The sequence below is a fragment of the Ptiloglossa arizonensis genome, chromosome 4 (assembly GCF_051014685.1).
Source record: "Ptiloglossa arizonensis isolate GNS036 chromosome 4, iyPtiAriz1_principal, whole genome shotgun sequence".
Taxonomy (NCBI): Eukaryota; Metazoa; Arthropoda; class Insecta; order Hymenoptera; family Colletidae; genus Ptiloglossa; species Ptiloglossa arizonensis.
Genome location: NC_135051.1, coordinates 10,519,187 through 10,545,338, shown reverse-complemented (window position 1 = coordinate 10,545,338; position 26,152 = coordinate 10,519,187). Strand labels below are relative to the sequence as shown.

Here is a 26,152-nt window from a genome sequence, read left to right as displayed (position 1 = left end):
GACAAAGTTAGCTCATCAAAATATATACAATTGTATGCTGAATTATGTATTCGCAAATAATGAATAATGTAAAATTCCGATGTTCGATAAAACATTACTCTTGAATTTATCGAAAGTGCAAAATGGACACTAAAATCCGTTTATCCTATTTAAAAATATATAGAAGTAACCATTCCAATCATCTTTTAAAATAAAATTGGTTCATATTTCTACCGAAACACGTAAATTTTATGTAATTTCTTTTTTCCATATAAACGTGAGTTTTGTCGTTTAAATTCATCGTCGAATTAAATTCTTTATTGTCGTATATACATTTGCATTCCATATACTAATTGCTGTTGCTGTGCTTTAAGAAGCACTGTGAAGAAGAATAAGCAATACTATTATACATCTATAACATTTTTATAAATCTCTAATCACAAAGTTTCTAATTATGTATATTCTTTTATCGGTATATAGTATATACCTGGTTAACAGCGCAGCATGATGAACATTGTGATTCATATACGTATATTCGTTCTGTAACAAAAACGTCGAAGAATGCTTGAAATTTTACAGAACAGAAACATAAATTTTCTTCGTATTGCTTTCAGATTGTTAACTGCTATCCCGAACTGTGATCACAACAGTGGTTCATTCTCATGGCAGCACGGAAACTCGCAGCTCTTCTTGCCGCAGTTTTACAGCTTTGTTTATGTAAGTGATTTTCCTTTTCTCTTGAGTGTTTAATACTGATTCTTTTGACAGCACTGTGCTAGGAAATTCAAATTTTAATAATAATTTACAATTCACGCTTTCAACTATTTCAATAGTCTTGAAGTATGTCAAAGGTTCATTAGTGTTCCGGAGAGGTCATTTTAATCGGTAATACCATTAAAACATATTAGTTACAATTATCAAAATGTCTGCATAACGTACATCGGTACATTTCAAAGAATAACGTACTACATGATCACCAAAATGTCTGCATAACGTACATTGGTATTGTTTATGCCTCGTTGACGTTTGGATTGATCGAGACACTGAGTTGTAGTTACTGATTTATGAACTAAAGTAAATTAATATTCATAAATAAGATAACGTATATAAGAAAGCGAAGGTTTAGATGCACTAATAGAACAGTAATCGGCTGAGTCGGGAGTTTGCCCGTGTTCTCCTCATGCCTCTTGGTGTCGAATCTGAAGACTGCCTTCTGTGACTGGTCGCTGCTTCGAGGTAAAGGCGTCTTCCTTGCGTACTTACAAACCCCAACAGCGACAAACCTGCGTGGGTTGTGCTGTGTTGTGTTGCCTACGTGTGACCAGCCGATGTCCTAGCCGAAGCCCTGGTTGATCATTTGCATTGCACTTGACCGCTATGTCCCATTGTTCGATCTGCGAGAACCTGGCGGGGGATTCTGGCAGTCGTTCCTTTGGGTCATAAATTAACCCTGTGAACTTCTTGAGATTGGAAAGTCTTTCGCAGTACAGTTTTCTAGCGGAGTGTGGGCCAGATGAGTGAATTTTGAAAGCAGCTCCAGAGTCCTTAATGGTTGCAACTTCCGCTTTCCTTACTCGTACAAAAGAATACGCAAGAGTCCCAACAGGTACGTTTTGAAGAGTCAAGAAACAATAGTTACTTAATCGTCATATAATAGGAAAGTTGTAAGAAACACGTCGAAACTGTCAACTGCATAAACATTATTCGCTGCTAGTATAAGTAACTAATTATTAATTCAGTTAATCACTTTCCTTTACCACTTGGATTTTTTAATTCGTAATGCCTTGAGTTTCATGCAAGAGACTTCAGTGAAAATCTGCTACAAATTCGTCTCTGAGCGACAGCCGTTTAACTGCTACCGATGATCGTATGAGTTTTTTTATTTTTTCTGCCCTACCTTGTTGGACAGTGTATAGTACCCCATTTGTCAAGGATGTCTCCAAGTGCAATAGAATTTGAGAAACACTTGGGAACTCTTCCGAAAAGTGACATTGGTAACGCACACGTATGTTCGAGCTTAACAATAATTGAAAACGTTCATACATACACACATGTATAATTACCCAAAAAATGTGACTTTTCTGAAAAAATAAGTGTACGATTACTATTTTTAAAGAGTTAATAATATGTATAATTATACTGTTCTCATAAAAACAAATATTTATGACAGAAATATGCAGAATGTTTCGAACAAGGTGTTCTCTTGGAATCTAATGAAAACATTGACTTCATTTTTGTTATAGTTAAATAGTACACGGGAACTAATCTTTTCATCTTTCAATTTTCAACTAATTTTTTTTTAGGTAACTGCTGGTATGGCGGGACGGAGGATCCCAACATTTTTTAAAGAAGAGGTGGTATTAATTTGTTGTTGTTAAAATAGCTCTCATAAAGGCCTCCTTCTGCGAAACCGTAATTTTACAGAAGGAGGACGTAGACAAGAGAGGGCGCTTGTAGGCCCCCCTAAAAGCGACATGCGGAGACGCGTCTCGTTTAAATGGAGTTCAAGTAAATCGAATAACATTTATTTGAACAATTCTTTTTATTGTGCATAGTTCTAAAGTTATATTGAAAAATTAAAATCGATTGTCCAAATACGTTTACAGGCAAGTATTAAACTACTTCAACTCTCTTTATAAACGTACACGTCAGGCGGAATTTTGATTTTCAATCATTGGATTTTTGTTTAGATAGCCATCAGAATTATACCATTGGGCGAACAAATAACTTGGTCAAACATTATACAACTTTTATGTAAACCACTGTTTTATATGTACAACTGACAGAGATTTTAGATACTTCCATTTATATAGCATCATGATTCTTATTAGGGAACAACTCATTTTAATATTATAATGGAATACTTACATATACAAAAAATTACAGTTTTTCAATTATTTAAAAGTATGTTTCATAAGTGTAAACGAAACAGTGTTTGACGTTTTGAAAATGCAGTTAAAATCAATTAAGTTTACAGTTTTTGACATATTTTCTTGAACTCCAGGAACAATTCTTATTCAATTATTGAGGGCTTTTTGCCGAGTCAGAATGCACCGAACCTACCGCAGTGGCTATTCTCGTATGTTCTTAGGAGAGGGGGGCGGGGAGGGCACCAAGAACAAAAAACATTCAAACTTCCGGTAATCTCCCCCACTCAACCATGCAGCGCAGTCAGCCGCTTGTGAGTTTGCGAGCAAGTCCAGTGGCGCCATGGTCTTGTGGCGGCGCTACCCACGCTTGCCACCAGAGGGAAACTCACCACCAACCGTTTCCCGCAAGTTCCCGTACCTGCTCCGATCGGTATATATACGATCCCTTGCCGATCTTCCAATATCCCGGCGGATAAGGCAGGACCTGCTAGGATGCCTTACTGACGAGTCCACTAGCAGGCCCGGGATGAAACGCTCTCCCCACTCCTATTCCCTTCTCATACATTTGAAAGATAGTGCCGCCAAAGTCTTATACTCGTGAACAATCCGCAAAGCTAGTCGCTATGGACCCGGTGCAACACTGTCTGCGCCGGAAAGGGACCGTATCACCCATACATACGAGGGCCCAATACAGGGTCACCGAATGAACCATGCCTTCGTAGAAGCGGCGAACCTGGTTGCTCTTATCCACAATTTGCGGAGCTAGGGATTGGAAATGCTCCTCAAAACTCTAGTGGCGATCGAACCACGGCTTTACCCACCCGAACCAGGGTGGGAGCCTCTCTCCCCGAAGTGCATGAATCACCAGCACCTCGGTTTTATGGAAAGCGACGTTCAAACCTATCTCTCTGATTCAATTAACGACGCGCTGAACACCGTTCTCGATCTACTGAATGTATGTGTCGTTCGCATGACACGTTAGGTTGACGCCGTCGGGAAGGTCTTCGGTCCGCAAAACGGTGTCGTATCCGAGATTCCGTAACAAGAGCCCCAGGACAGACCCCTACAGAACCCCGAAGTACACCTCTCTCTCAGCTCCAGACCGCAACGGCCCGGATGCTCAATCCACATATCGCGGAGGTGTAGTCCTCGACCCTGCCCACAGATAGCCGGGGACCGATGTTCCTCGAGTCCCGCCTGATTGACTCCCAGAGTAGGGTATTAAAAGTATTGGCGGTGTTTGGCGATAGAAATTCCTCAAAACGAGTAGCAGTTCACCATGGCGATCTCTTCCCATTCGACGACGACGAATCCTACATCACGCTCCAGCAGGGACCATGGAGGGGACCCATTGCCACCCTCTTCCATACAATAGCCACCAAGCCGCCCACGTTCTCCGTCCAATACGGAGGGTTAGGAACACGGTACCGCTCGATGACGACAGCTAGGCTAATAACCCCCCACTCCAGAAGGACTTGGCACATTAAGTCCTATGCCGCGCAGCAGTGGTTGACGTTGGCCTAGAAGAGGAACCAGGGAATCATTATGTACCGACAGCTCCGCCAATTCCTCTGTAGCACTTTGCCCCCCATTCTGTGCACAGCGGGCCTCTCCAAGTCCGCACATAGTGGATACTTGAAGACCGATGTTTTGTTTTGCGCCGTGTCCTGGAGCACCCCAACGGTAGCAAACACCCCTCCGGTACACCGCAGAGGTGCACAGATGCCTGACGTATCCTGTCTCGAAGTAGCAGTAGCACTGGAGTGAGCGCTGCGCGAAAATTTCTATCCACACCGCCACTCAACTTCACTACTAACCTCTTGGCCTCTGTCATCTTTCAAGCGGCAGAGAAAGGAATGCAACCGACTCCACTGGATTCAAACCGACCCCAAGCAGAAAGATGACAGTCGGATTTCTCTGACCTTTATTTCTCCCTCCGTGCAGTCCCCTACACTGGCTAACGTTAGGACAACCTCATCCCGGGTGACCGAGTCGTTTAGCCTACTCACGCGGAGCTCTGCGTGCTTCGTGGGCCAGGCAACTCGGACATCTTAAGCGGTCAAAACCTCGTTCATTCTTTGGGCGAGGCGGTCCACTTTAACTGTGCCATCGGGAGCCAGGATTCCTAGGACGAAAGTCCCAATCACCACGCGTTTCGGTTGCACTGATGCGATCTCGAGGGGGGGCAGGTCAATTTTCGACTGTCCCGCCTCTTTCTTCGCTTTCTGCTTGTTAGCAGTCGTCACCGTACAAACTTCCACCGGTGAAAGTAGTAGCGACAGCGGGACACCCTTTTTGACCGTTTTCTTCGCCTCCGTCCACGCCAACCCGAGTAAGGATTATGTCAGTTACTGGCAGTTTTAATCCTCTTTCTGTAACAGTAGCCCTTTTGACCTTAGAACGGGCCACAATGGCCTAATCGTTTGGCCTCACAACCTCCGATGTCCGCCACACCCTGCTCTGATTGTCCTAAAGGCCTATTACCTGCCCAGACAGACATCGTATTGAGCGGGTATCGCGCAAATTTCTTCCCTTATTGTAACCATCGTGACTGTCACCTTGGCGTGTATGAGAAGCTCAACACTTCTTATAGACGCCACTGCAGCGGAAGGGGCATCCGTAAATACACTTCTCGCAAACCACCCGTAACGGGTGGCAGAGGCTCACGCTTCCAAAGGGCGTCAGCCTTCGCTCGCGACCGGACCAGCTGGTCATGGGCATCTGCCAGCCGTGATCGCAACTGCGCGTTTATAATCTCCAGGGTAGCCGGGAGCCTGCATCCCAATTCTTGGAACATGACGTGCCCCTTCCGCCACCAACCTCAGGGCCTTCGCTGAGGCCGTACTCAAACCTTCTGAAGTGGAAGTCACCATGTTTGTTGACCTCAGGGACGAGGAAATACGGAGAGAAATATTGGTCGTATTCTCGTTCCTGAGGTCCTTTTCATCACTTCTAATTAGAGGAATAGTGGGCACGGGAGCTTCCACGCATCGCTTCCCTCCTGTTTTTCGACGCTAAAGGCCCACAGCACTGAGCACCAACGACAAAGAAGAGACCGAGGCCGTCTTCTCCTTCTCCTCGACGGTCACTGACGCAGGTACGGGACTCCCTCATTCACCGAGCTTCCCAGAGCTGTAAGCTCGTTCTTCCCCTTCTCTACTATTTTCAGTTTGACGATTGGTATCATATCAAGTCCCACGAGAAGGTCGGAAAGTAAGTCAACCTGGGCAGAGCAGCCTTACCCGGGTAAGCCTGGATGCTCTAAGGAGTTGGCAGGTATCCCAGAGTTTGGCCGCTTGGGATTGCGGATCCCTCCTCCCCCAACCGCGAATCCCATCACCGCGTACCGTAACTTAGGATTAGGGACAATTTATACAGTTGCCATTCTCGCAGCCCAGGTGGTTAAATCAAGGCCCCCGCCTCTCCTGCTGAGCATTCACAAAGCCAAAAGAGGAATTGTGAGTGAATCGTTGCGACGACCAACAAGAGTCTTACGGCATGATTGGCATCAGGTACCTCGAGTGCGCCAGACCCGTACTGCAGCAAACAAAACGAGCTGCAGCCTCTAAGGGATAACAGGAGCCCTAGTACAGACCCCTACGGAAACCTGGAGTACACCTCTCTCCATTCCGTACCGTATTGGCCCAGGGATCAAGTGGTGTTTAGTGTGTAAAAGAAATTTTTTAAATTTTACAGTGTTATTACTAATAAATAATTATACATTTCGTTCAACTATAATCTATTATGCATTATTAGTGTTAATTGTCTAATTGCTATCGGTCAATTACTATTTGTTTAAAATGTTAAAAAAATCGTAGATCTGTATCCAATTTGATGAAGGTAACAATGGGCTGGCCGAATGCTTATATATGTGACAAAAACTGATAAAAAACGATCGTCGTACAAGTCTACATGGTATATTGTGGAACTTGAGATGAAGCGTGTGCCATGTTTGAAAATTAACCCTTTTTGGACGCCAACTTTTTCAACCGTGTCGGATAGCAGGACGAGGCGATTTTTGCAAATATGTCGAGTGTCTTACATGGTATAATAAAATGAACTTGCATATAAATATAATGGATTGTGTTACAGCACAATAACGCTAGATTACACGGGTCGCAAGCAATTCTTGTCGTTCTCATGAAATTGAAATTTCACCTTGTTTCGCAGCCGCCATTCTCGTGATCATGAAATATGAGGGCTATGTTGAAAAGTAAACTAAAGCCAATAAACTCTGCATTCATTCCTATTTGGATTTTTTTAAGTATCTCTTTTCGTTCTTCAGATATATACACAAATGTGCATTATTTTTCAATCGACCCTCATATTTATAATTTTGTATATATAAATAAATAAATACTTACGTTTTGAAAAAATTAATTGGTAAATTATTAAACAACTTATGAAAAATGTGTAAGTTTTTAATGAACGAGTAAATAATTTACAATGTTCATAAGTTTATTACATATCTTTAATGTGTATAATAAATTTATAAAAACCTTATAAATTTCTAATAAATATAATTGGTAGATACTAATAATAACAAGTATGATTAATCAGTTGTCACGTCACTCACGATCTATAAGGTTATTTCAGAAACTGTTATTCTTGTTTCGCAAGTTGGGACACAATCTAGCTACAGAATCCATCATTATCTTTCAAAGGAAATTATGCTCAGGATTATTGCAATTTATTTTATATGTATTTCTGTTTACCGTTAAATCCAAACATACGTGTTCACCAGAAGACTCGAAGCGATTCAGTACCCGATAGCCCCCACCATAACGCGCGAGGATGGTTACCGTGTTGGGTTTTTATTGGGCATTAGTCTCGCATCCAGTCCTTCCGCATGCGGGGAATCCCACACTTCCCCCTCCCCAAAACTATCTAAAGAAAAGAATATTTAATGGAGTCACTTTCTACCATTACATGAACGCATTCTTGACAAACGGGTTGTTTATTAATATAACATTAGCTATTGCCCCCGTACTGAAACAAGTTCATTATTTCTCCAGATTGTTATACCTATTACTATTTACGTATGATTTTCCGTATTGTATACTGTACGTTAATGTGATCCTTAAGACAAGACTCTGGTCAATTTATTTTCTGTACCGTTAATATGCACAGCAATGTGTATACTGCTAATAACCCTGTAGTGGGTTTTGTAGCGAAATAAAAAGAACCTACTTCGGAAATAGAAGAGGATAAAACACAATTATTAGGTGAATAATATTTGTTATAACATTCTAATCTTTAAGGTGTATTATTACATCTTCTTCATCGTATATGGATTACATAGTTATTGTTTTTTGATTCCCTAGGTTGTATAAATGCGTGTTGTGTAAACTACTAAAATTACTATTTTCTTTATCAGTGGTTGTATTGCCACAATCAGAAAAGAGAAACTATTTATAATTTAATAAAAGGTATAAAATCGTGAACAATAACAATGATAACGGACAAAAGCAAGAAGAACGGTCGAAAGAAGTAAATTGAAAGTTCCTGTTCGAGATTGCATCAACTTTTATCGATTGAGTTTCATGAGAAAATCACAGATGTACCGAGTATCACGGAAGCCTACGTATACTTCCAGGAAGAAGTTCAACTTTAATTTTGTTACTCCAACCACGTATTGACAGATGAAACACGTAATAGCGGACAAACATTATGATTGATGTTCTGTTATCTACTAAGAATGATCCTAAAGGTACGTCCATTCTTAGAATAATAGGTTTATTATATCATACTGTTGTCAAATGTATGTATTTAGGTGTATCAAAGTATTCTATATCAATAATAAGTGTGTGTATATATATAGTTAAATATTTATAATATAATATATATTAAATTCATACTTATTAAACTCTAATGATATTCGAATCAAGTATTATTTATTAATACACCTGAAATCCTTAATCTTATATATAAATTTATTGACCTAAATTGTGATTAGGGGTTAAGTAATTAAATTGAGATTTTGAATGCCCTCAAATAATCTCAATTATTAGTCGTACTTGCCTATAAACTAGTTCAGACCACCTATAAAAATATATTAATTTCCGTAATTTATCCGTAATATAAATAAAACTTTTATATAAGCATTATTAAATTATAAAAACTTGTACATTTTTTATTAAAAATATCTAATTAATGCAATTGGGAGAAAATGTATTTAATTTTATTTTTAATAAAAACTTAGGTTATTAATTAGATACCTTTTTATAAAGTAAAAAAATATCTAATTAATGAAAAATTTTATGTAAAATTAAATAAGTTATATAATTCTATACAAATACTTATATACTATAGTTATAACGTTAAACGAGATGGAACGTCCCGAATAACTTTTCCTCTGATATCATCTCCCTTAACTTCCTGCAGTTACATATTGTGTATTTATATATACACAAGGGAGTTTCCTTTTCCATTAGACTACTTTACCTTCCCCTGATCTATTCCTTAAACTCTTATCGTGCTTCCTCGGAACGGTAAGGTGCTGAGGTGAAAAAATCGAAAATTTGGCAATTTAGCGGAATTTCCTTCAGGCCCGCTACTCGTGACACATGGGTCACAGTCCTCTGAACCTTGTACTTACAGAGTTACTCACTTCTAGAAATCCTCGACTTATAACGCCCGCAATTAGCTACTAAAGCAACGATGGGAAAACTACGTAACCATACTTGGGAGAAAGTCCAAAAAAATATATTTCCTCAAAAATAACTTTCGTCGACGTGCAAGTCATAAACGATGGTTGTTTGCACGCCAGGTGGCCTGCTATTACAAATTACTTCTTAATTAATTCGTTGCCTACTTTTTATAGGTATACTCCGCCTGTTTACTTTCTAAAGGCATTCCAATAAGCAGAATAAATAAGAAATATGCATTTACAGAAACCACTTTTGACTTCTATACTTACACAAATATGCTTTTTCCTGCTGCATTTTTCCAATTTATTTTTATTAACATTTTTAGTAAATTAAAACATAAATCTTAAAGACACAAGAAATTTTTGCGAGAACCAAAATTGTAAATGGTTTCTGCATTTTCTTTTCTCTAATTCCGCTTCAGTTATAGAAATGCCAAGTACAGGTAAATTGGCTCTTCTCTTTATTTCATTCGTCTTCTCGTATTATAGTTTTTCTTTTTGGAGTCTTCGTTATGGGTGACCGTCCGAGCGAGATGAGATCGTATCACAACTTTATAATATTTAGATCATAGCAAGACTTTGTATAATTCACAAAAATATAGTTAAAAGTTATACTTTGATATGGTCCACATTTTATTAACAATAATCCAAATCTTCTCCATCGTCGTTAATTTATCGTTGGACGGGTAGTTTGTTTGGCACGCACACACAGTGCAATTTTTACTGGAAATCGTTTGAATTATTTATAAACCTTACAAAACATTTGCTCGCGTGCATTAACTAAATGCTTCGGCTTACACTGATGAATCGTTTGATACTAGTTCGCACAATTGAAAGGAAATATGAAAACATCGACCAAAATAATTCAAAAAAAAGTAGCATTATTAATTTCTAAATGGTCAATATTCTTGCACCCTCTCCTACATTTTTATCTTTTTCTTAACTTTATAACAATAGTATTCATCTCTATCGAGAAATCTATTAAAAAAACGATTAAGTACTGCAATAATAAAATCATAAAAAATTCATCACAAATAATAAAATGTTTAAACAAAAATTACGTACTTCTCAGTAATGAATTTAATATGATCCAAGATTAGTCATCTAATTTGGATCTCTGTTTCTTTCAGAAAACATTACTAATAAACACCGATAATAAACTAAAATTTATAGTTAATTATACAGAAAATTTTAATAACTATTACACACCTATTGCCCTATCGATGCCAAGAATACAGCGTCATAAGTGCACGTTATCAGTAGACATTTGCATTATATGAAACACAATAAAGAAATGTTTTATTTCTCAAAAAATTGAAATTAAAGCAACAGAGTATCCCCATGCGTAATAATTACCTTACTGCGTTAATCAGGATACCCGAATTACCTTACTGAATTAAAATAAAATTCCTACAGCATGAATTAAATTAAGTTTATATAAACAATTTTAGGAAAAAGTGCAAGGAACGTGGCACATTTAATTGATCACGAGAGGAATAATGAAGACATTTTGAAAAATGCAAACCTGCCAAAAAGATGAAAGTGAATGACAAATAAAGATGAAGATGATGAATTTTCTAAGTCTACTTTGGCAAGTCTTAAGAAAGATCAGACGACGATAAAAAATTGGATCAATACGTAGCTCTAGAAGTCAACACTTAACAAAACTCGACTAGAAAACGAAATTAAAAAAATAATTGTCTGTATTGCGAAAGAAGATCTATATGGAACATTTTCCAATTATTCTTCAAGATCTTCAACTCCTTTAACATCTCCAGTAAATATTCAAGTGACAAGAGATTTAAGTAATTATATACATGATGTGCTAAATACGTATTTGCAACGTGATATGTAATACGTCGTTAAAAAAGCTAAACTTATTTTATATGTATAATAAAATTTATATTTTTGAAATGAAGCAGATTTTTATTCTAAATCTTCTAAACAAAAGTAACATTGTAAATTATAAAAATATAAGATTATACCTTTATATATTTGTCTTTTAGCTTATTGTAAATGGTTTGTGTAACATCCTTTATAATTCTTCTAATAAATATTAAAGTATTGAAATAAATGTTTAAGATTCACATACAAATCTCCTATGAATCAAAGACGGTTAGTATTCTACCGTACCATAATGAATGGTAGGTAAATAGGAAATATGATCTGGACAACTTTCTGATTAGACATAATTTTTTCTAACAAATATTAAGAAATATAGTTTATTTCGATTTCTTAGAAAAAATTTTTCTAAACTTTTGAAAAATATTTCCATTGACAAAGAGCATGATGGTGTCCCGACACATTTTGCTACTAATACTATTTGGCTAAGAAAAGAAGACATAGCGTGTTTACATCCCTACTCTAGTTCTAGTCCGCTGAAACCCTTACCATCTCAAGCGTTGGCCTCTGATGGCTGAAGACAGTGACGAAGACTGACGTAATCCTAAGTCTGAGTGAGAATAAATTCGTAAGTAAGGTACATCGGCGTAGGCTCCCAATGCATCAAGTATTCATAAACAGAATAATTTTCTTACGGTTGAAGTACTACCGTTGATTCGATAAGTTGCTCGTAATGAAAAAATAAATGTAATTTAATATCCACAATAATCATTAATAGTTCGAAAATTATTTATAGCAAAAAGAACTAATTTATATTCATTAAAAATAATATAAATCCTCTTATACTCATTTCTATCAAGATAAACTCTACATAAATACAATTTACACAAATACAAGTAATACTAGTATTAAAACAATGTAAAATTTTTATGATTTATAATGTTAGAAAATGTAAAGGTTATGCTTGTTTTAATCTTAGTATGACTTGTTTTTGTGTAAATTGTAATTATATAGAATTTATTTAGATAGAAATTAGTATAAGCGGATTTGTATTATTTTTAATAAATACAAATTAATTCTGTTTGCTATAAATAATTTTTAGAATATTAATGATTGTTACAAATATAGAATTAAACTTATTTTTTCATTACGAGAAACTTATCGAATCACTGATAGTATCTAAAGAGGAACGAAATCATTTTGTTTCTTAATAGCTAACATTTTTATTAGGTGACTACGCCAATGCCGCAGTATTCTCTCGCTGTCTCGCTACGAGTCGCTGTTGACCAAAGACAATGACGAAGATCAACGGCGATTCTTGCTTGCGATCGTATGAACGACAATAGACTACGACAGGAGTGAGGATATAAACACGCCATGTTTTCTTTTCGTGAACGAATAATACCTCTAGTGAATACGGTTCTGAAAGTTATATTGGAAAATATTCCAGTAACTATCAGAGAGTAAAAATTCTCGAATTTGCTCTCACATGGACATGCAATATGAGAGTACTCTCAAGTGCAGGTCTCGAGAGAAACTCTCAAGCGGATATATACCTTTAGGACTGCTAACACTGCTTCATATTTTGTATCATATTGATTCGAAATATCAATGCCTAACTTACACTTTTCTTTCAATTGAACACATAGTGTGTAAAGTATGCAGATATATTGATGCAAAACAAAATACGAAACACGCATATTAAATAATAATATACTTATGAAAGTTTAGAAAATTTCATTCTGTGGCATGTGAATCCGAGGAGAACGGTAGAGTTAAACGATAGAGAAATTTCCTTTTATTGTTGACGTGATCGTAAGATCTGACGAAAGTAACAGCATTAGTGGAAAGAGATTCTAGGTTAAGATTCTCTTAGTCGAGTATATCCTCGTTGCGGTAGAATAACGCCGCAACTACCCTACAAAGGCAATACATCGTCGTAGCCGGGTGTAGGGAAGTTTATAGAATCCACTTAAATCCGGTGTGATTTAGTTGGGCATGCGACCTCCAAACTGAATAACGGCGTAACCCTTCTAGTAAGTAACAGAACCTCAGACTTTTTAGACTGATAGGACCGGTTAAAAAGCTATTCGCCACGCCAAGCTATCGCTACTCGCTTAAGTGTAAATCGCCGATTTTAATGAAACTTACATACAATGTAGTTCTTTGAAAAATATTTCACGCGTATTTTTTTTTTATCCGCCATTATCCATATCTAAGAAGTGAAATCAGCCCTCAAATTTGGGCGAGAAAGTCATTTTCCTCGATATTTCGAAAATGGTGAGAGCTGTAAAAAAGCTGTTTAAACAAAAATTACGTACTTTTCAGGAATGAATTTAAGCTTTCGAACAGTTTTACAAAATATCAATTTGTTTAAACAATATGTTAGAAAATGTTCATTTTTGATACTTTTTTTATACAATTCATTGTTTCGCATTTTCATCAATTTGCCAATGTGGCAAATGTAGAGCAATATGGAAAATACGTATATTTAAAAATTTTTATTTAATCCTTTCAATAAAAGTTTGACGTTGGTAGAATAAAATCAGCTTTCATGCAGAACGTGAATTTTTGAACGTACAATTTTGAATTGTACATGAACCATTGTAAAAATATATAACATAGTAGCTATATTATGGACACGTATTGTTAATTAGTCCTTGGCAGTCACAACTTGTCGCCACAGGTAGAAACGGTCCGTTTTTAATTGAAAAGGTAGGGAAGACTTTTATAATCGCGTGACCGAAACTACACTGGGAAATGCAACTACCTGAAAACTCTCTACACCTATTGTTAAATAATCCTTGTTTGTCTTATTTCTACAAATGCGTTGAAAAGTGCAACTTTATTGGGTGTGGCATTAGATCTTTCAAACTGTTATGGAATTAAAGATATAATGCCATAAAGTAACCGATTGTTAGTTATGCCATTACGTGAATAAATGTAGTCTGTTACGACGGCACCTCTGTCTGCTACGTTTTCCTTGCCGTAAAGTTATTACTCTGGATCGTGAGAAACTGAATTTAAGGATTTACCAAGCATGCTTTTAACACAATATAATTACCGGAAGCATTAGCCGCGCGAAGAATAAAGAGTGAAGAGTGTAGAAGGTTGAACGCTCTATGTTTGATAAAAAGTAATTTTGATAACACTAACTAGATCTGGAACATTGAAGAATTTCATTTTTCATACAGGTTTCATCAGACATCAGTTTGTATTGTTTGACGAATAAATTTGTATTTAAATTCTAATAAATCGTCCCAACGATTGTTCAGGTACTTCCGATAGACTGATGAAAAAATGTTTCAGACAAAAGTGAATCAGTTTCTGGCCAACTATAAATTTAGATATAAAAAAATTGTCTTGATAAATATTATAATGACTTTCATGTATCGATGTATGGACAAAATGTATCCATTGCTCTCTTAAAAAGATATATAATTTTCGTGTATTATTTTAGATATATACTATTCATGTATTATTGGGAAACAAGAAATGTACATAAACATTTTACATAGGTTATACTTATACACGAATAGCATTGCACAGATTTTCCAGTATTCGTTGAGGCTTCGTACAAGTAAAATTGAGTGTTGAAGAATATCAAAACGTTAGAAATAATAGAATTTTCATATCAAATTGGTAATGTAATTTATTTGGACTTAATAAGTTAAGTTACCGTGATGTAGCTCAAAAGCTCAGAGAATCAAGAAATACTTGGTACGTAATACTGTAGGGAATTTAAGACACTGTGCACGAAAACGTACTACCATACAAGAGAGTGAAATTGTTCGAGAATGTCGACGAGCGTCTAACGATCTCCTCACAGCAAATTCTAATTACAATAGGATTAGATGTGTTGACAAAAACTATAAAATGAAGTTTGCACGAAGTGGAACTAAAATCTTATAAGGAAAGGGGTAAACCTTATATTAACGAAAAGACCACGAAGAAACATGTAGATTTTGCTAAAAAATATGTTAACATGCCCATACCGTTCTGAAAAAAAAGAATGTGGTCTAATGAATCGAAAAGAGGGTGTTAAAAAATGCCTATTTTTTTCATCACTTAGAAATGAAAAATTCATATAAGATCTTTTAGAGTGTCTTCCAAGAGACAAAAAATGTCCTTATCACTTTGCCAAGAAACAATGGAAAGGTTGTCAAAAATGTGTTCAATGTATGAATATGACGATAATATAACGATGAACTTACATATATTTTATATTTCGTCGTTTTCTTCTTCGGATATCAAACTGTCCTCGAAAGTTTCAACGACTTTTATATATCGTTGATTACTTCGAATATGTATTGATATTTTGTAATGAATTTCGATTAATTTACTTTTTCAACTGTTTTCCGAGTTTCCACCACAGAGTGTCGAAAGCCACAATCCGCAAGGATAGTATCACCCAATTCAAACTATCTTAATCAACAGTATCCAAGCGTCTTAGGAATAATTAATAAAAATCATTAATTATAACTGACTAATGAATCAATGGACAAATAAAGCAAAGGTAGAAATAAATGGAGATTATGAACAATCGAAGAGATATTGTAACTAAAACAATCAGATTGTTTTCTTTTTTGGTTCTGAGATCTAACCTTTGTTTATGTCTCAGACCCTCACCATCGCAACGTATCGTGAATGCGTTTATGGTGAGGATCGTATGCTGCAGTTTATACATTGCTAAAATGTCATCCTTCACAAATATATCTCGGAAACATTTAACATAAAGGACAGATAGTTACACAAACTGCGTGTTCTGTATCGTTTGTCGATCACGGTATGTTTATTGTAGTATCGGATTTTCCGCGTTCGTTTAGGCCTGCTTCGAGCGTAGGCCTAAACAAGATAACGCGCGCGGTCGGACTTGAGTTAACCCTTTGCGGACGAGTGCCGCATATATGCGTTTTACGCAAATCATCAAATTGACCGAAGAACTCATATATGCGTTTGGTGAAAACAGTTGATAGAGCCGAGAAACGCATATATGTGTCCCACCTAAATTCATGTCGATGGCCGAGGTTAAGCAGAAATATGCGCTGGCAATTTTAAATGACTATCGCGGCAGGAGCTCGGCACCACGGTACGGTTCACTTTGAACCGTCCCGTCCGCAAAGGGTTAAACTAAACATTTGGCGCGATCGGTCCGCTAGTTTTCCTGGAAGGCACGAGTATCCTTTACAGGGGGTCTTGCGCGACGACCGAGCGTGAGAATGCACGGGGATGAAAGGGAATACATGTGGTTTGGAGAAAGTGGAGAGTGTTTGGGAAAGACGAACGATTAGGATGGCCGAACGTGACCGAATGTCTGAAGTGAGAGAGACTGAGGATTGGAATGAAAGAGAATTAATGGGAATGACTATATAGAGCGCGAGAAGAACGTCAAGGGACAGTATGACAGAGTATCACACAGTATGAGATAGTATGACAAAGTATGACGACAAGAGTATGTCCGAAGAGTGTGTCGCGGACGGTATGACTGAAAAGACGATAAGACGAGACAATTGAAAGACGTACCAAGCGAAACTAACCACCGACACTACATCTAACACTATTATCACTGTAAATTATAATAAATATATATATCCATAAACCACGCACGAGTACAATAGTTATTTGGGGGCTGGTACGGGGATCAATCACTCAAAGATCTCTTCTCAAGTGATTCGAAGAGAGAAAAACAACATTATTGGTCGCGGCTGAACTTTACGCGATCTGTAGCTGAACAGTATCGTTGCGTAGAGAGCTATCGCGGAATATATTGGTGCAGTTCTTGCGTGCCGGTTACAGGCCTCGTTACTGACTAAAAAGGTCCTGGGAAGACTCTCGCTAGTCCTCTTATAGCTGCAAGAATTGCACCTCACCCTTACCTATTCCTTGCACCCTCAGCGCGCTTTCTTGGGTAGAAGAGGTCTAGTGGGAAAAAGGAAAGTTTGATAACGTAGCGGAGTTTCCTTCCGGCCCGTTGCTCGTGACTAACCGATTGCAGCCCTTTTGGGCCGCACGTGCCTTCCAGAACTCTCGGTTTATGACGCCTGCAATTAGCTATTGAGGTAGCGGCGAGAAAGTTACATGCCCATGAGAAACTTTAGCGAAATATATTTCCTCAAAAATAACTTTTGTCGATGCGTGAGTCATAAACCATGCTAGCTGCTTAAACGTCAGACGTTTCGCTGAGGCGTACAGCTAGCCGCTACAAACAATTGAACAAGATAATCAGTCGCGATTTATTGGAAAAAATCATTACTTGGTAGAAGCAATTAAAGGACGTATCAATTACATCACCATTCACATTTGCCCTCGATCATCTAATTACAAATAGAATTTTTCAATATTCGAACCAGACTTAATCATTTCTTTCATCAGTGCTTTCAGCATTGTAATTATTACAAATTTCGTAATTCTACTCACATATATTTAAGAAAACTAAAAGCACTTTTAATACAGATCTAGCCAAAACAATAATAAACTCTATTTAAATTTATGATCATTGAAAAATTAAAATTCGATTTTGTTATGGAGGATATTTTTAATATTTTAACTTAAAATCATATCCCTAATGAGTATCGAGAGTGTCTGCTTTCTATCGGTAAATGTTAAGAAGTACGTCATACTTTTAAGATTTTTTATCATGGCTAAAAAAACTTGACAGTGAATTTCTAAGTATTAGAGTTTCTTTGTAGTGTAGTTTTGAGTACACAGTTTTTATTATAATATTATAATTTATATTAATCTATACTAAGTTATTAATATAAGCTACATTCCCCATGTCTAAGGGACACTTACAAGGGAACACATTCAAGTAATGGACGCCAATTTTAATAAGATTTACAAGGTAGATAATTTTCAAAAAGTATTTAACGTATTTTTTTTATCAGCCATCATAGTAAAAACAGGAGGGGGGGGGGGCTGAAAACAACGAAAAGGGGCGAAAAAAGCCCCCAAAATTGGAGGTCAAAAACATATTTTTTTAAATATCTTAGGATCTAATGGATCTGGAACAAAATTTTTTTCTAAATTTTTCAAGTATAAAAACTAAAGTTTTCAAGTATAAGAACTGGCCAACAAAAACATTTTCTAAAAAACTAATTTGTTTAAAAAATATATTAAAAGAGGTATTTGTTTTTACCACTTTTCTTGTTAAAATTTAATCAACTTTCCTGCAATTTTATGTGTAAAGTATGCTCAGAAATAGATGTTTAGTATTTATGGAATTTTTTGTTTCTTTCTATATAACATAGATATTTAGACGAAAATTCTTTCCGATCTGTCCAAAACAGAGTTTTCGAACATGCACTGCAGAAGGTATTGCACACTTTGACAGTGCAAAAAATGTTAAAAGTCATCTAGTATCCCTTTGCAGCTCAACTGGTGATATTGTATCAAATCTATCTGTACTTGTTAACATGCTTCAAGAAACCTACCTGAGTTTATTCAACAGATAAGATACATCAAAAATAAATTTTCTAAAATAATTAAATAACTACAACTGTACATAAACTTGCTTGAAAAAAAAGCATCGACATAGAAACTGGCTCATATATCAAACTTTTTCTCACATCGGAGAATAAAACTGCTCTTGCCTAAAATTTTCAATATTTTTATCAATGAATTATGAAACAGCTCAGTCGGCCAAATGTTGTAAATCTCAGGGTGACCTTCTGGAATTCCAAACGATTGTCTATCTGTAAAGAAGAACTTTAAATTGACTTTTGGAACGTAGATATTTTTATTACTACAGAAACTTTCATTAAAGAAAATAAGAAACTTAATGTTCCAGGTTTCAATTCAATCAGAATTGAAAGGAATAGCAGAACTGGTAAAGGTGTAATTTTTTTTTTTTTAAATCGTCAAAATTCTGCTCGCTTCCCAATCTTTGCAAAGCCTCTAACAATTTTAAAACTGGTGAAATGAAAACTCTAAACACCTTTCTTGTAATTATATTAACTGTGTACTATGCCCCTTAGTCTCATTAAAATCATTAAAATGGGACAGTACATACCTCATTTTGGCGATTTCAACTTGCACAACTTTTATAGAAATTATTCTAGACATGACATGAACGGAATTAAGCTTTTCAAATCTATAACTAATTTAAATTTCATTTCAGTTACCAACGATACTCTTACACATATTGACTTACATAAGTTCTAAAGAGAAGGCTGTTATAGGTTATGTTTAAAAAAGGGGGATCACTCACCGGGATTGCTTCTCAAAAGAAAGAAAGAAAACTGTTTATTATGATAATATAGTGAACAAAGCAGTAATAAAACTTATCTTCGACTGGTAGTTTATAAGATTAAACTATTAATCTTCTCCCTATTATACATTGTACGTGGCACACATCACACTCCTCTTTTCTATCGCTCTCACACCGTTGTCTCCTTATTCTCCACCAAGGGTGCCAGTTTCTACCCTATAAATTCCCTAGTGAGGAAAGACGATTTCCTGACTTAAGGGCAAAGCTTTCAAATTACTAAAATTATTGAATCATTGTACACTTATAAATTTAACTATACGGTTTAAGAGTATACAACATTATAGAGACAGATACCCAATCATTTTTAAGATACGAATGATTAAAGTTTTATTGTTGTACAGAAATATAATTTGAATTCTTTATTTACCAATTAGCATTATAGTTTAATGATAACGTAAAAGAGTCCTAATTCTATAGATCGAAGTTTGATTCCCTGTAACTGCGTAATTTTTTTTCTCTTCAATATAAATAAATTTCAATAGTCAAATTTACACATAAACATGTTAATTATCTTTTAAATAAAATATGTACATTTATAACATAATAAACAAAAAATAGTACTTATCGTTATATTAGATTGTCTCATAAGTTCATTCTGCGATATATTCATACTTCTCGTGTTATGTTTAATAAACATAAAATCGCTTAATTGGACAACCTATAACAAGATAATACCGTAGAATGATTTGATTTATTTCATCATTTTAAATGCCATCAATGATATACATGTATGTCTAGCCTGTTCACAAACAAGAATCTACACGCCATTTAGTCTCACATCACAGTCGTCAATTGTAAAATACGAAGTTTAGAGAAAAACACAGTAATAACACGAACATTAGAAACAAATAACATCATAATAGTGTTGCATATAAGTTTTAAGTAATGTATAATAGGTAATTATTATCTCGTGCATTCTGAAGTAAAACGTACAATCTTAGTATAATGACAAACAATAAAAGGATTTGAGCCAACAGTCTTCGCGTAAACAATAGTAAAGATAGTACCAGTAGATCTATAAGGATTCTTGGGTGTGTTATTAATGATAACAGATATTCGATCAATAATCAGAATAGACAGTCGGTTAAACAGGAAACTATCCTGAGTTCTAATATAGACTGGAAATTCTGGAAAATAAGTGAATAGGTAAATAGAATGTGAAAACAGAGTACACTGTCGGTAAAGTAAAAACCTGCCTCCGGTTCTTATCTATACCAACAGTTCTAGGCTATGGCGTATTAATGTGCAAATACGGGGGAGGAGCACACTTGATCAAAAATACTCTATCGGTAAAATATGATACGAATCTTTAAATAAATATAATAATAAATGTATTTTTCTATAAACTTATTTTCTGTTTACCATTGTACGAAATGCATCCTTTGAATTTTGAATGACGATTACACAAGAGACGCTTGGTGCTATAAGAGACGATCAGGTAATGTCACCAAGTTTCAAGCAATTTTAATAATTTTGTAACAATATTGTAACCTTGTTTCGGGGGGATATGTGCTTTCTTCTAAACATCTTCCACCTCTTTTGCTCCAATCGCAACATTTGATCCAATATTCAATTTCCTAAATTATAAAATAATATACGTAAAACTTGACCATTATTAAGAAGTGTCGTTCCGATAGTTTGACTTTTGTCTCACCCTAACAAATATATTCTATCAGAGCTTCTCGTTTATATTTTTCTATAAACTTATTTTCTGTTTACCATAAATCTTTAATTTAAACAAATTGTTGGTCACTTTTCTACAAATGTACGATTTTAGCTGCGAGACGTTTTCCAGACTGAATCATAGTAACTTTGTTTTTTTTTTATATTTAGACAACTTTGTTCCTTTTGATACTACTACATAATAAATATAGATACATTTACAATATAGATTCATGATATTTTTCCCCCATATCTTTCCTCAACTTTTTCACGAGACGAAACGTATTCGTATACATATGTATGTGATGTACGATTTTGGCTGTGACTCACTGTATATTCATTGTCAACTCTCAACAATTGAAATAGCAAAATTTTGGTTCTCAATATCTTTAACGAAGTCGACACTTTGTATATTTGTATTTCTTGATTTGAACCATCCAGTGGTTCAGATAAGTTGAGTCGTTGAGAAAAAGTGAAGACATTAAGACGTAGCATCTAAATCTTTTACTTTCCTTTTATAATAGATTTATCTTTGTTTAAATAAATAAGCTTACAACCAGATCCGTCATTTTTCCCACATATATGAAATGGACATAATTGTTACGCAGCAGGCCGAATTGTAAGCAAAGAAAGTACGAATTGCACAAAGAGCTGAAAAATCATCGATCGAGCGGGACTATTTTAAACAAGTGGAAAGTCTCCTTCATGGTCCTGAGCCGACAAATTAACTGTAAGTATGATTTTCATTGAAATAATAGAAAGAAAAACTTTGAATGCTATTTTCTCAAAACTATCTTTTCTGAATCAGCTTCCATGATGTCTCGAGATCTATCTGACCGATTATCGTTCATATTTGTCGTGTACCTTCGGTACATGTGTCACTATAACCCGTAGTACAATTAAATCAAAATCATTTTTTTTTCTATTTCTATTTTTAGTCAACAAAAGTTAAAAATAATCAAAAAAATCGATATTTCAACTTGAAAATGTTCCTATTTTTTCAATTATCAATTTTTTCTGTCTTTCTGGTATCTGCTACGGACAAATGTATTCTGATTAAGAATCTTTTTCGTATTTTTGCTTTAAACAAACAGAACGATTGGAATCGTGTCATGAATACACTTTTTGATACGCGATTGCACTATTTTTCGTTGTAAAAATTTGTAAATACTGTGGAAAGAGTAACAAATATACCTGTAAAAAACACCGTAAAAAGTTGCATAGTTTCTTTAGAAAAAAATAACAAAGCAAACAAAGAAAGACACGCTTTACAGTAGAAAACCCCCTTAACGCATCGTTATGAGTGATGTCGAAAAGATTGCGGTGGCAGTGAGAATGAAAGAAGTGGTTTACTACCTTTTATTTGATGCGGTCGTTCAATTGTGAACGAATCTTCCGCTGTTAGACGATTCTTGCGATCGTCTTCTCTCGAATAGCGATCAATTATCTTGTGACCAGGTGCAGGGCTTCACCGACAACAATATCGACTTACAATTTACGTTATCTGGCGCCGAATTAAGAAATTCCTTTTCTTTTCTTTCTTGCAATTCACATCGGCGTTTGTGAGGTCGTTGTAATTGTCACCAAGTTTCAAGCAATTTTAATAATTTTGTAACAATATTGTAACCTTGTTTCGGGGGGACGTGTGCTTTCTTCTAAACATCTTCCACCTCATTTGCTCCAATCGCAACATTTGATCCAATATTCAATTTCCTAAATTATAAAATAATACACGTAAAACTTGACCATTATTAGGAAGTGTCGTTCCGATAGTTTGACGTTTGTCTCGCCCTGACAAATATATTCTATCAGAGCTTCTCGTTTATATTTTTCTATAAACTTATTTTCTGTTTACCATTGTACGAAATGCATCCTTTGAATTTTGAATGACGATTACACAAGAGACGCTTGGTGCTATAAGAGACGATCAGGTAATGTCACCAAGTTTTAAGCAATTTTAATAATTTTGTAACAATATTGTAACCTTGTTTCGGGGGGATGTGTGCTTCCTTCTAAACATCTTCCACCTCTTTTGCTCCAATCGCAACATTTGATCCAATATTCAATTTCCTAAATTATAAAATAATACACGTAAAACTTGACCATTATTAGGAAGTGTCGTTCCGATAGTTTGACGTTTGTCTCGCCCTGACAAATATATTCTATCAGAGCTTCTCGTTTATATTTTTCTATAAACTTATTTTCTGTTTACCATTGTACGAAATGCATCCTTTGAATTTTGAATGACGATTACACAAGAGACGCTTGGTCCTATAAGAGACGATCAGGTAATGATTCTTTTTATAATATTAAAACTTAGAAGGATGTGTATGAAAACTCTTTCCACAACTTCTCGTACACTCTGTGCCCTGCAATCGCTTATGAACGCCTCGCACCAAGCTTTGCAGTGTCATGAGGAGTAGTGAAAGGATTGTTCATAAGCAATCCGAGTAGCAGCGTTTTCCTGTGCCAAAAAACTTAGAAGTTGGAGCGAGCTTCATACCACTCACAACTTACCGGTCGATCCATCATGTCTATGTATCTATTAACGAATCGTAACAATAATAACTACACGTACCGCGAAAAATTAATATCTAAGAGCAAAAGAAGACCAGAGTAAGACTCACGAAATCTTAAACAAAAAGTACTAACTAATACCATACTTATATAAATAACCGAAACTTCAGAATTTCAATCTGGCACCGAGTCATCGATCATTCCGCCTATTTTCCTAGATGACGTTCGGGACATAGAAACTATGGCCAATGCAATACAGCAGTATTTCAGTAATTAAGAAAAATAGGTACAACACAAACGTTAATAACGAGAAAATAAAAATACTTCTGAAAACTTTGAACGCAAGATTCTATACATTCCAACTCAAGCACGAAAGGTTATATAGAGTTATCTTAAGATATATACATCACTTTGCAGACTTAACAAATTTAAAAGAAGAATTATTTTCACATGGTCACGAATTAATCAATATTGTAAACATTAAACACAACGAAATCTATCTTCCGCTATATATATACATTGAAAAACCGCGATCAGATCATTTCACATTCAATTTCTAATTACACTAGACCCATTCCGATTCTTATTTCCACGAATCTTGTTCTCGGAAGTGGCTTAGTCAGTGCATCGATCAGTTACTGATCTGTGGAAATATATATTAATTTTATTACTTCATTTTCTACCTGTTCTCTTGTAAAATGATATTTTATGTCAATATGCTTTGACTTCCTGTGGTTTGTTGGATCATTTGCAAAACTGATGCAACCAGTATTATCCTCATAAATTACAATAGATTTTAATATATCTAATTTAATACTTTTTCCTAGTAATTTTAGCCACAATGCTTCTTTCACTGCTTCAAACAAAGCCATATATTCGGCTTCAGTGCTCGAAGCTGTTACTGATACAGCTTCATACAGCTTAAATAAATAACCTGTGATACTTTTCATGTCAGTTGTATCATCTCCTTTCCAATTTGAGAAAGGATATCCTCTTCAACATATCCTCTCAAAATGTCACTATATTGTACTTTGATATACGTTACTTTAATATGTATCGTTACTTTCAAATACCTTAAAACTCTTTTAAGGCATTTCCAATGTTCTTCATTGTTATTATTTGTCTACTTATTTAATACATTTACTGCTATGCATAGATCAGGATGTGTACATACCATCACATACATTAGGCAACCAATAGCACTTCGACATGGTGCATTATACTCTTCAATTGAGTTCAATGCTTCATAATTTAACTTACTTTCGAGAGGAGTTGCAACAGGTTTACAATCATACATTTTAAATTTACGCAAAATTGACTGTATCTTGACTTTTTCCTTTCTCTCTACTAACCCTAATTCCTAGAAACAATTTGATTTCGTTCAAGTCGACTATTCTAAATTTATCATTAAATAGTTTCTATATTCTGTTACAATCATGAGATCATCTACATATAATACTACATATATGATATGTTTTTTCATATGTCCCCTTTATTCAAAACATAAATCCAACGATCTACCGGAGAACTTCCAAAACCTTTTTCTTTTCAAACTATTTTAAACTCTTCAAACCAGCACCTTGCTGCTTGTTCAAGTCCATATAAAGCTTTATTTAATTTGCAGACTTGTTATCCCCTCCATTAAATCGCTTAGAGATTTACATGTGAATTTTCTCCTTCGGTTTATCATTTAAAAATGCTGTTTTAACATCTGTGTGATGTATTAATAAATCAAATTCATTTGCAAATGCAATGATAAAACTAAAGCTGGAAATCCTAGCAACCGATGCAAAGGTTTCATTATAATTTATCAAATATTTTTGGCTAAACCCCTTTGTCACTAAGCGTGCTTTATATTTAAATAGATTCCCTTTCTCATCGATTTTACGTGCGAGTGTCCATTTACAGTCAACAATGCTTTTATTTTCAGGTTTCCATTCTATAGTCTACGTTTTATTAATTAACAGAGAATTTATTTCCTCTTTGATCGCACTTCCCCATAGATCCCTATTATCTCTACTTGCGATTTCCTCACATGACTCAAGAATTTTGTATGCGGACATTGTGCCACACGGTGGTGGTGGTGGGGGGGAGTGTCAGATGTTGTGTCATTTACAATTCTCAGTGTCACATTGGCAATTTTAGTGGGTACTATAATTGACTCCGAATTGAATCCGTACTATAATTGACTCCGTCCAAAGTGGTCAGAAAACTCTTTGGAAGATTTACTCCATCTAAAACAAAAGGAGAAGATGGTTTTATGGTGTTTGTATTTTCGCCCAATTGCCTTTCAGAGTAGAGTTTTATAGCCACCCACCGTGAAGAATAGCCGAAGTTGAGAAGAACCGGACGCAAGGAATTGTGTCT

The 26,152-nt window shown here is 35.5% G+C and overlaps 1 protein-coding gene across 1 annotated transcript in view; it reads left to right on the top strand.

The window, feature by feature from the left end:
* Positions 1–594: 594 nt before the first annotated feature.
* Positions 595–26,152, top strand: part of Dip-lambda (Dpr-interacting protein lambda) — a 79,803-nt gene continuing 54,245 nt past the window's right edge. The window contains exon 1 of the mRNA XM_076310128.1: positions 595–696. Coding sequence (XP_076166243.1) covers positions 642–696 — 55 coding nt within the window. The 5' untranslated portion in view covers positions 595–641. The remainder of the gene's footprint in view (positions 697–26,152) is intronic.